General features: G+C 34.5%; 1 protein-coding gene across 1 annotated transcript; it reads left to right on the top strand.

The window, feature by feature from the left end:
- Window positions 1–1,315: 1,315 nt before the first annotated feature.
- LOC147400618 (SNF1-related protein kinase regulatory subunit beta-1-like) lies at window positions 1,316–11,248 on the top strand. Its single transcript, XM_086446377.1, has 4 exons — window positions 1,316–1,845; window positions 9,827–10,005; window positions 10,123–10,285; window positions 10,814–11,248. The coding sequence occupies exons 1-4, from the start codon at window positions 1,639–1,641 to the stop codon at window positions 11,129–11,131; spliced, it is 867 nt and encodes a 288-aa protein (XP_086302503.1). The 5' UTR covers window positions 1,316–1,638; the 3' UTR covers window positions 11,132–11,248.
- The last annotated feature ends 1,852 nt before the right edge of the window (window positions 11,249–13,100 follow it).

Raw genomic sequence — 13,100 nt, 5'->3', positions numbered from 1 at the left:
AACAAAATATAACCAAAATAGCCTCATTTTCAATTTGTAACCAAAATATTTTATATAGTTTTCTTAAAATCAATTAATTTTTTTTGCACTGCAATCTCTATAAAAAAATAATTTATTATTATCTATTTAAGTTCATCTTCAATCCATCATTTTGAACCCTTGGACCTATTACCCAGACACATCATTCGGAAATGGATCTATCCATCGACCCCTCACTTAGCAGGCAACCTATGACCAGTTAGTCAACCTTAACGAAAGGAATGACCCCAGCTCATATATATAAGAAAGAAAAAGATATTCTATTGATTATCTTAATTCTATGTATAAAATCCTAGTATTTATAAGAAAAAATCCCTTCATCTTATACTTCGAAAATCCCATTTTGTTATTTATATTTAAAGGTAATAAAATAGATTAAACTTAAGGTTGGAAACTAGGAACTTCAAGATGTTTGATTTTGGAAAGAGAATTCAAAGGGAATTTGATTTTCAGGTTAAAGACGAGGGTAATAAGATCATTTTGCATTAATCTATTGGAAAAGACCAAGGTGAAGGTGGCATGTAGGTGTTTTGATGAACACGAGACATCTATTAAACTAATGACATTGCCCCCTTAACTTGGATTTTCTCTCAGACAAATAAGAAATTATTTGAATACCCTTTTCTGTAACCTCTACTGAAAACCCTTAAATTTTCTTTCCAAAATCGATCACCTTCAAGCACTTCCACCTTACCACAAACTATAGTTTACCCCCTACAAAAAATTCCCGACTCCATCCCTTGCAATGAAGGGTAAATTATTAAGGATTGTGTTTCGTTTACTCAAGAATTATGACTATGAAATGACATATGATCTTGACCATATAAATATAAAATGTAATGGTTGAGATTCTATGCATATCTCAAGAATACATATCTCGAGGATAATTTAAATCATTTGATTTTGTGTTTACACTATCAAGATATGTGATGATTTCTTGAGTCATATTTATTGAGTGAACACAACCCAATCCATAAATAAATAGCAAATGTGATATAATAATTTTGATAATAAAAATGTCAGTAATGAACATCTTTTGTAGCTATTAAAACATAGCTGTTTTGGTAATTTCCTTAAGTAGGGATTATCTTCTCAGTTGGCAACTAACATTATCTACCCCTTTATAGTCTTCCACGTCAGCTACTAGTCATAAATAAATCTGACTGTGTAAACCTCTTCTCTACTCTGTCGTGTAGGAGATTTTTTCTCATTTTATGAAAACCATTAACTCCTTGATCAGAAAAAAACAAAAAAGCTTCTCTCTTCTGTCGTTTATCCTCCTCGCTGCAAAGCCGTTTCTTCTCAAAACCACTTTCGAGCACGTAGCAGTGTCAATTGCCGTAAATAAACACAATTCCAATGGCATTTCTGTAATTTAACCTTTTCTAAACAACCAGTCCATAGTCCACAGTCCATATCTTCCTCTCTCTCCCACAACCCTTCACCTTCACTCTCTGCAAAAACTGCGTTGTTCGAATGGCAATCTCCGTAAATAAATCTATGATCAGTGGTATTTTCTGAAATACCACTTAATCTCTCTGTGTTTCTCTATTTTCTATATTCTCTGTATTCTTGAAGTCTTAGATCCTGTGTGAGAAGATGGGAAATGCGAATGGAAGAGAAGAAGGAGAGAATGGGAGCGAAGATCCTTCTCGAAGATCTGATGGAGGAGAATCGGGAGGTTTCCAGAACGATTTCATGCCGAATCCGGATCATCCGAATCGTGTTGCTTCGACAGATTCGATGGGGAATTCGCCTCCTGAAAGCCCTGGAAGATCTCGAACTCCTCTCATGTTCGCTCCTCAGGTCTCTCTCTCTCTCTCTCTATGTGATTCAATCATCTTCAGATCTTGATCTCATCTCAAACCGTACGGATCATATTAGATGATATTTAGTGTTTTAATCTGATCATGCAACTTCAATTTATGAATCTGTAACCTCTAATCTCTAATTTAAGATTGATTTGGTTAAATAAAAAAATTTCTTACTTTGCGCCGCTTTGATTATGTTTTATATCCAATATATATGTTCTTCATCGTGTTAGGCTTAAAAAGCTTCGATCCGTTTAAGTTCATCTACTTGTATAGCTCCACTAATTATAATTTACTTATAATCATCCAACATTAATTTATGTATCTGCAACCTCTAATCTCTACTTTAAGATTGATTTTGGTTAAATTAAAAATTTCTTTGTCGGGCTTTGATCATGTTTTATATCCGATCTTCATCATGTTAGGGTTAGAAAGCTTCGATCAGCTTGAGTTCATCTACTAGTATGGCACCACTACTTAGTAATTTACTTTTTTATTGTTAACGTTGTACTACTTCAATACCAGTTGTTGGATTTGGGAATAATGTCCTTATTGAACGGTTAACGATTTAATTTTTGTGAGCTTCAATCTTTTGATCTTTAGGTCTAGATAGATAGATGCCTTAAACCTTCAAAATTTAAATTTATTAGGGAAATATTTATCATGGTTTTGTGTTGATGTTGTACTACTTCAATGCTAGCTGTTGGATTTGGGAATAATGTCGTTATTGAGCAGTTAATGATATAATTATTGGCGTATCCAACAGCTGTGAGTTGGTATGCGGTTACCATAACATCGTAGGGCTACACGCCAATATTCATTTAACAATGCAACTTTACTGTGATCATAACATGTAACGAATACGTGGTAATTGAAACTTTTTGTTAGTTGTTACATTTAACTGGAACATGTTTGGCTTAACGCTCAAGTATCTAACTATTTGACATCTGGATCATTACTTTTGATATTCCTCCAGCCACAGTTTAAAGATTCATTCCGTTTGGCAATGTTTCATAGAAACATTTTGGTTTTTCAATTTGTCAAGATGAAACTACATGGAAATCAAACATTCGAAGTTTCCTTCAATTTCTCTATTTTTTTTTTTTTTTTCAGATTTACAGATTTAGAAGAGAAATTTGCGGAGAAAGGTAGAAAAATTTGGGAGAGAAGTTTGTGGGGAGAGATTTGTGGCGACAGAGAGAGAAAAATCTGAAATAGTGAATATGGAAAGAGGGAAGAGAGGTATCGAAGAGTGAGATCTAAGTAGATAGACCAAGGAGGGATGGAGGGAGAGAGAGAGAGAGAGAGAGAGAGAGAGAGAGAGAAGAGAGAGAGAGAGAGAGAGATGTACTTGAGTTTTTTGCCGAGAGAGATGTACCCATGTTTTCAAATCGAAGATATGCCCCTTGACCATGATCTATTGTCAAAGACTTGTATTTATTTAATGTTATTAGTGTTTTGAATGTTTCGGTATTGTTTCAATTTTTTAAAAAACCAAAACACTGAAATGAAATGAATTTTTAAACCATGCCTAAAACATTCGTTTACGTGTTACATTTATAGAGGTTTTACTACAAGTACAATTTTTAACCATTGATCATCGGGAACTGTTTTACATGATTCAAGATCACCCATTTCTCACTAGATTTTTTTTTGGGATTCAGGTCCTTTACCTCGTGATGATGAACCTACATTGGATTGTTTTTTTCTTTCTGATGGAACCAAAGAAAAATGAGCATACGCACTTTTGAATGTTAAGTGTAGGAGGATATCCTTGATTCTCAAAGAAATCAAAGAATTAGAAGATTATCAACCTTTAAGAAACAAGCAAGGGAAAAACCTTAAATTTCTTCAACAAAATGCAATTTTCTTAGGTTGCAGTTGGATTGCTGGAGTTTTTATTGCCTAAAAAAAAACACATACCTCTAAAAAGGATTTGATAATGTGTCCTCTTTTCATAGTACTATGAGTAGTATTAAATTTTGACATATTTCCACTATATCAAAATATTCTCATTTTCATAAGATTAGACACAAAATTTAATCAACAATATTTTTTCTCTATATATATTTCAGTAGAGATCACTATTCATTTCATGACATATGTGAGTAGTGAATTTTGACTGAAATAATCAAATTTTAAGTTTAAAGATGCAAGATTTTGGTGGAAATATTTCGATGAAGAATAATAAACTTCTACCAAAGTATTCATATAAGTATGCACATTCAATCGTCCATGTTCTAATTAGTTAAATATATTATTAACTTATTTGTACATATTTAAAAGATTTAGATATAAATATATTATGAGAATATGAGAATTCATTTTTTTTTTATAGATTATAATAATGTGGGAATATAGTACATCATAGTTTGTTTATTTTAGAAAGTGGTTTATATAATAAAGTATATCTTTACTATTATACTGAGAGAAGATGGAGTAGAAGTGATTCGACCCCAAAATTTGGATCCTACAAATGACCCCAGCTTACATTTAAACTTTATATAATCAAGGTCATTTTGGTCAAAAACCAAGAAAATGGCAACCCAAATCTTGGATAGTTTTCAAACTTCCAAAAGTATCTATTTTTACTATGTAATTTTCAAGAACCCTTAAATTAATATTTTAAATTACAAATAAGCCCTTCTGTTACATGTGTAGTTTGCACATGCCACCTTATAGTGTAATTAATGTGAGATTATCATTTTCATTTCCACGAAGCATATAGCTATTTTAGGTGTCAAGACTTCTAGGTACTCATGCCATCGTGTAGCGAAACACACCTAATATTCATTTCCAAAGTTCATATGGTTATTATAGTTTCATATATGCTGACTGTATTTCATGTCTGTTGTATCATTTTTGACACTCCAACGAAAGCTTCCTCAGCATTTCCATTCAAAATTGTATTTTTTCCATATTGGTTGTAATATTTCCATGAAATAGTTTCATTTCCAAATTTGGCCGTTGAAGGAATCTTCTTTCACACACTCATCAAAAAAAAAAAAAAAAAATAAAAATTCTCTCACACTAAGCTATAGGTTTCTCTTAGGAATACATATATGAGCTAAAATGAGGAGCAATCACATACATGGGGTGGTGAGAATGGGGAAGAGGTCAATGAATTTTTCTAGCCAAAATTTTGTTGGTAAAACATGAAAGAAAATCATGTTCGGCGCGTTCCAATGTTTGTACCAATTGATTAGGTCATCAATTTGACGGATTTCTTGATGTTTGGAATATTTTTTTCTGATCATCGGATGGCTTACCCACCCAAGGCCTTGGTTTCCTGACTGCCCATTTTGGTTCAGGTTATAAAACAATGGCTTGGTGCAGACCATGGATCTACAATTATGAAGCTTAGATACAAATTCTGAAATGATGATTATTTCATAATAAATAAGGAAACAATGATAGAAATTGTCTTGAGAATGACTCAGTTTTTAATATGCATGGATACAATGTGCAGGAAGCATAGCTACTTTTGAGGAAACATGTGTTTCCAAGTAAACACAAAATTTTCATACTTTTTGGGTCTATACCCTTTGCCACGTTAAAATAAAATCCTATTGTTTATGCCTCACACATTTGAACTCCACACCATAAGCAATATTTAAATCTTTCTTCATGCTCTTGTTTCCTGATAAATAGCATTGGTTGACCCTATTCTCTAAAGCAGTGGGTTTTTTATTTATTGGTGGCATAACCTTCAATAAAAAGAATTATGAACATAATATGCAAGCATAATGCGAGAGAGTTTGTCACAAATGGCGCAAAGACCATAAAGAGTTGTTACGAGTGAAGGATAGTATCTTTCTTCTTGAATAACAAGTCTTCAAAGTGGATTCTCCTCATATCATCATTACTGACAGACCATCTAAAGAAAACGACCTTCACCTTGAGGATGATGTCATCAACACTACTCTCTTAAGCTTTAAAAATATTATTGATCCGGTTCCTTCCATAAGCACCAGCATTTTGCTTACTTGTTTCCTCCAGAAATATATATTCCATGATATAGAAATCTTTGTGGAATACACTTAAAGTTTACACCAATTGAAACATCTATAATCTATATGAAAAGTAGCTGGTACGAATTTATGCTTTTCACGTGAAATTCTTTTTTGCTCAATATTTTATATTATAATGTATTTAATGTTATTTATTTCCCCCTTTTCATTTGAAAATCCTTTTAGAAGTGCAGATTTTTTTGTTTATTCTACCATTAGGCACCCCCCCTTTTCTTGATTTCCATGTAAAGAAACCCAAGTACTGGCACATGAGCAGATTCGAGAGGTGTCCCTGACTGAGTTGAACCTGATCCTGGAGAGAGGGATCATCATTGACTTATTGCATTAGTGGAGGATTGGATGTGAGCCAGGTCTATCTTTTTTTTTTCCTTGAAATGAGGGTTCGAAGGAGGCAAGGAAAGTTCTAGACTGCAGGAGTGGGATAAGTTAAATAAGAAGAAGGTTCACATCCTGAATTGACTTTAAAAATTCACCTTCTCATGGTACTGAGTTGGAAATGGGTGGTGATCTGAGTAGCTGGAGAAAGTGATTTATGATCTCACTTGTGGCCTTTGATTTTTATTACATGTGTAGTTTAAATTGTTCCTTTAGAAGTGTTATAGCTTTTCCCCTGCCTACGCTTCTCTTTCACATCCTCCACTTGTTTTGCTCGCCTCACCCTCACATTAATTGAGCCTGCCTTAGGCTTCCCTCTGTTTTAGTGAATCAAGTCAGCGTTGGTCTTCTCTATCCTCCCAACTTACATGGAACTATAAATAAAGTGAGAGCTCCTGAACCTTTGGTTAAGTGCCTCCTTTTGAATCAATCAAAGTCATAGGGGCTTCATACCATCTTTCAAACCTAAGAACCAACCTTTAGCGCTTCGACCCCCGATTGAGGGATCATAGCTTGCTACTTTCGTGCTATGGTTTTTCAGCGTACTCCTTCATAGTTTAATTTTGTCAGGGCCAGATATTTTTTCTTTTTAAAATAAGAATTCAACCATCTTGTGAGTTGTGAACTTTGTATTATGACTTGAAGCCAAACAAATTTGAATTGCAATTGACTCGGTTCCTTTTTCTTTTTCTCTGTTACTTGCATAAACAACACATGATATAAGTTAATTGCTACCATAAAAGTTTCTGGTTTTCCTTAGCTACGCAAAAGCTCTTTTTGCCATCGCTTACCACTTATTGCTCGCGTATCCCAAGCTCATTTCCTACAAAGTTTGGTGCCCTTTTCCTCTCTATAGGTAGCCTTGAGTATCTTATACTCTTCCAATGGTTTTCTTGAGAAAATGTGATTTGCTAGTATATGATTGCGCATTTACACAGGAAAATCATTTCTCCAGAAAAGTGTTTTTCCCATCTTGGTGTAAATACATTCTCCAACCCAGCCCTGAATGTATGGTTTGCACTATATGATACTTTGGAAGCGATGGAAGAAAAATTGAGACCAAGAAATAATAACAATGCAGAACCAATTTTGGTATTATACCAAGTAGGTCAATATCAGGAGTGTTTTTCCCATCTGTGGTTGCTTCTTTGTTTTTTGTATGCTGTTTTTGGGTGGCCATCTTGGCCTCCCTTCTCTTTATTATTACTTTTATTTTTTATTTTTTATCTTAACCTCCCAAGAAAAGGATAGTCCCTCAAGAGTTTATTTGGTGGTTAATGAAGAAAAGAGTCACATGCCGCATATTGACATTTTTAACGACATGTATGTTGGAGCAGCAACTATCGTGATAATGGTTGTGGTGACATGAGTGAGTTTCCAATTTCAGTGGGTTTACAATAGGCTATTTGCTCTAGTTATATAATGGAGTACCTGCTTATATTCAAAGGGAGGTATGTTAATGTCTATTCTTTACGGGTGATTTTTTTGGTTGATAAGACTGGTATTAAGGGAGAATAGATGTAAAAGAGGAACAATGGAGGGATATCTAAGATAAGTAGGACTAAGAGAGTGCATGAAGTGCAACTTTAGTAGATTTTAAGGATGAGATAGTTAAGATTGATTCCTCTAAAATGAATGGCTCTTATAGTTGAGCAATCAGTTGAACTGGGTGGTTGTGGATTTTTTTTATGTGCAAAACTAATGAAAATTTTGTGGATTATTTTATGTTACATTTTAACCTGGTTTAGGATATTTGGTGGCGTATTCTTTTGGCACTTTGGGATATACTTAGCCATGTCTAGTGGTGTTTGATGTGTTCCATTGTGGGTGCACCTCAATGTTTTCCCTCATGGTCAATGACTCTAGAAGCTTGTTTTGCAGTTCACTGGGGCATCTACATCTTGAAGGAAACAAAATTAGAGTGTTTTTTATGGGAGAAGAAGGGCTTCATGATATTGTTTTTTCTATTGAACTTTTTATGTTCAAATGGTTTTTGGCTCTTAGCAAATTTAAAGAGTTGTTTTTTGAGGATTTTTGTGTATAGATGGGATCTTAATGCAAACAGGGAGGGGTAACTATTTTTTTCTTTTTTTAAAGGCATGGCCTTTCTGTGAAGGGTCATTTCAACAGAGTAGGATATCTTTGGTGTGTTTTCTTAGTTTCCTTTTAATTTTAGCAGAAAAAAAAAAAAATCAGTGGCTAAGAAATACCCCTAGAAATACACCAATGGACAGATTGGCGAGGATGTTATACATAAAATTAGTGCTTGGTTAGCTAAAGTGAAGATGAACTTCTGGAATGTCTCATAAATTGTAACCAGTACATACTCATCGAACTAACATGAAAACTTGAAGACGAGAATAAGACCAGATGTTTAATTGAGCTAAATATTGAGCAATTAGGAAACTACTCATAAAGTTAGTGGTAGAAATGGTGGTGTTTTGGGATGGATGAATTGACCAAGTTGGAAAGACCACTAGAAATGAGTATATTTCTGGGGAATTTAGAAATGGCGCCAATGGGAGATAAAATAGAAGGACAATTTGAGATGTCTTGCACATTTACACCGAAGATCAAGTACCATGCCAATGAGGAGTGTTTTGGTGCAAGTTGGAACGTACAGGAATGGTGAGAGGAATGCTAGAAGTGGATTGAGTTAGTGAGAAAAGATTCGATGATACAGTTACTGACAAAAGATATAGCTCTGCGTATCATCGCATGACATAAGCAGATTCATATTGCAGAAGATGATATTGATGTTGTATGTACCAAGGCCCATGATGTTGCGGGTTCAACTTTACCCATTCTAAAGAAAATGTTACTTTATTCCAAACTATTTTTCAGAAAACTATTTGCTATTAACCAAAAAGATGATTAGTTAAAAAGCAGTAAAACTGAGCACAAAATAATAATAATAATAACAGAAAAGGACAAATCCTGGTCATTATTTAGAGAGAGAAAACTTAGGTTTGGACAGAGTGGAATGGGAAAACAAGATTGTTTTAACCATCCCCAAATCTTTGGCATAAGGCATTTGTTTTTGTTTTTTTTTTGGTATCAATTCCTTCCCTTTAAGAGAATGTGCAACATGAACTGCATATTTTGTCTACTAAAACAGAAAAACAAGAGCGTACAAGTACAGAAGCAGTACTTCATGATTGAGCGAATGTATGGATGAGCAGATTAGCTTTATATTTATTCTTTTTACTTCAGAGTATAAATTTTATGTTAGATTCCTACATTTTTGGTGTGCTACTTCTCAAACTTCTATTCTGTAGAGAAAATGTTTCTTCTTTTCCATTTCCATATCTATGGCATTGTCAAGTTCTCTAAGATCATATCAGGATACAGAAACGTCTCATATGAATCTGATGAAGCCATCTATCCGGATACTGAAACATTAACTTTTCTTTTCACTGACAGGATGTAGCATATACTAGCTAAGTCATTTTGAACCTTCGTGGAGTATCTATCTGCATGTTAAACAAATCTCATTGAAGTTGAGTTTTTACCTACTTAAGAGTGATGAGACTTTCTATGCCGACCAGCCTGTTATTCATGTATTTGCAGGTTCCCGTGGCTCCCTTACAAAGGGGTGACAATCCTCCAATATTCAATCAAATGTGGATGAACGACTCTCATGGTGCTTTAGATCTACCCCCAGAGCAAGGAATTCCCACAATGATCACATGGAGCCATGGTGGTAACATTGTTGCTGTGGAAGGATCTTGGGACAATTGGACAACAAGGTATTGTGTTCAATTTCTCTTTATGTATGATGGAAATCACATTATATAATAGAAAGGATGAAGAATTGAGTTACATCGTAGATCTCGTAATCTACTTGATGCGCATGAATTGTGCAGGAAGGCACTTCAGAGAACAGGAAAAGATCATTCCATTCTGTTGGTCCTTCCATCAGGCATATATCAGTACAAATTCATCGTAGATGGAGAATTGAGATACATCCCCGATCTTCCTTGCATGGCTGATGAAATGGGCTGTATTAGTAATCTACTTGATGTGCACGTAAGTATTCGCTCAATGCCCTTTTGCATGATTTTGTTTAGGAAAACATCTCAACCATCCCAACTTTCTTCTTCTTTTTCTTTTTTTCGCATTTGTTTACTGATCTTTGCTTTGGTTGCTTAGTGGCTACAAAATATTAGTCGTATGTAAGGATTACTGAGCCACTCTTCATTCCTTTTCCTTATTCGAACATCTTTGAATTTCAAAACCAATTACAGAAATTCCTCCTAGTAAAAGGATATCATATGAAATGAGGGGTTCGGGAATAACTCAGCAACATAAAGCTTTGGCTAAAGTCGGGAAAACATAGGATAATCTGTGATTTTTATAACAAATCATCGATTAATTGTGATGTTTTGGAAAATCAGAGATTTTTCAAAATTTGGACAATTTTTTAAAAACATCACGATTTAATCGGCAACTATTAAAATTATGATATAATCGCAACTTTTAAAAAAAATTGCAGATTTTTGTCACTATGTTTCTCTGAACTTGTGGACAAAAATTCTTATATTGGCTTTCTTTCAGGATTACGTGCCCGAAAACTTTGAAAGTATTGCAGAATTTGAGCCTCCACCATCACCTGATTCTACCTATGGTCAGACATTTCCAGTGGACGAAGACTATGCAAAGGAACCCATGGTGGTTCCACCACAGCTGCACCTCACGGTTCTTGGTATGGAGAACTCCATGGCCGAAGCACCAACGAAGCCTCAGCACGTCGTCCTGAATCATCTTTTCATAGAAAAAGGATGGGCTTCTGAGTCACTGGTTGCTCTCGGATTGACCCATAGGTTTCAATCAAAGTATGTAACTGTAGTCCTCTACAAGCCTCTGAGAAGGTGAAGAACAATATCCTTTTCTCTCTCTTTTAATGCTCTTTTGCATGAATCTGTAAAAAAAAAAATGGAATTCTCTGTTTGTTGGTTGAGGGCATTTCTGTTAATAGTTCAACTTGCTCCACTTAAACGTTCTCATCTTCATCCATTCTTCCTGTGTTTGAGAAAATCATTTGGTCACATGCTTTGAAAAAACTTCAATTACATTAGGTTAAGGCTTAAGATCACAGCCCTTCTATGCGATTTCAAGTATATTGAGGCAAGGTTTAGTATCTTGTCTCAGGAGAAAAACTCAGATCTAAAATGAAGCAATTCGTCAATGTTTTGTGTTTATCGAAAGCTGAAATTATCTTAACCATGGTAAAACTGCTCTTGTTTCAAGATCAATGTTTTGTTTAGACTATCTTAACCATGGTAAATCTGAGCTTCTTTCCAATATCGATTTCTCATTCGGGTGTCAACCAAAATTGATGACTAAAGAATGTTGATTGAGTTGCATGGTTTTAAAACTCAATTTCACATCTTGTCCATGGCCGATATCGAGTTATCTTGGACAAGTCATCTCATCTTGTTTGGCAACTGAGACAATGATTTTAAATCATTTAAAATTTTTGAAAAAAAAAAAAAAAAGAAATCTGAAGATGAAGATTTCAGCAAATCATCTGTGCTTGATTTAGAGGAGGAAGATGAAGATTTCAACAAACCCTCACCATTTCGTTCGAGATTTCAACAAAACCTCATCTTTTGACTTATTTAGAGGAGGAAATTAGTTGTCTCAGAAGTCTTGAACGAAATTTTCAATATCTTGTCTGGGACTTCTCATTCGTCCGTGAGGTGTTGCCAATCCTAAAAAGTATGTTTGTTCATGATTCGGACGATATGTCTCGATCTTGGATGAGTTTTAAAAACCCTGTTGTGTTAGATGTATTTTCAATGATAGAAGACGTGGCTCTTGCGAAAATGGAATGGTACAGTAAGATTTGTTTAGCCAATACTGAATCCTTTGGACAAGTTTCTTCCAACAAGAACGAGAACCATTGATTGAGATATTGAAAATGGATTCAGATTTATTTTCAACGATAGAAAATGTAACTCTGAGCAAAATGGAATGTAAGATCACGATTGATGAAACAAATATTGGAAGGATTATGAAAAAAAAGGAAAAAAAGAGAGCCTGTTTTACAGATTGAAGTTACTTGATATTTCATCTGTGAGGGTGGTGAACTTTATTTGTAAAGTAGTAGGATTCTCATCACATGAAGGACTAATTGTGGCTTTGGACTGTTCAGATTGATCTATGCAGCTCAGTGTAACTCGCATTTAAGACTTAAAAGAATCTGAATAATTGTGATTATGGTTGACTGATTGTGTACCTATCACAAATTCACAATTCCATAGTGCAAAAAAAATTTCTTTTATAAAAAAAGTCAATTAACATCTTGGCTTAGTTCATAACAATTAGGAGGATCAGATGAGCCAGGGCCGGAATCAAGACATATGGGACTCTCCCCCGGGCACGTGCAATGCCCGCACATCACACACACTAAGTAAGTGAGGGAACGCACTCGCAGGTGGCCCTGAGGAAATATTGCTCATATTAGGTATCGAACACAAAACCTATGGACTCTCACCACTTATTGGATTCGAGATTGCCATTGAGCCACCTCCTCGGGGTTTGTTAACCGTTTTTGAATTCATTAACCCAATAAACTCTTATCTTAATTTCACCAAATTAAATTATGTCACCAATTGATATGCTAGGTTGAAGAACTAAAACAAATCTGCAAGATTAACAAAGTTTATATAACATTTGGTCGTATTTGGATGATTTATTCACCTTTGTTTTTTTCTTTTTCTTTTTTGGGAAAACAAATTGTATATGTTGTTGCAATAATAGGATGTAATTATTGTCATTTCAATCTTTTTGTCATATGTGTTCTTTTATTAATCTGCAAAAAGGAACATAGTTTCATCGA

This window comes from Akebia trifoliata, chromosome 6, assembly GCF_017979445.1.
Source record: "Akebia trifoliata isolate Shusen 1 chromosome 6, ASM1797944v1, whole genome shotgun sequence".
NCBI lineage: Eukaryota > Viridiplantae > Streptophyta > Magnoliopsida > Ranunculales > Lardizabalaceae > Akebia > Akebia trifoliata.
This window is presented reverse-complemented; position numbering and strand designations above follow the sequence as displayed.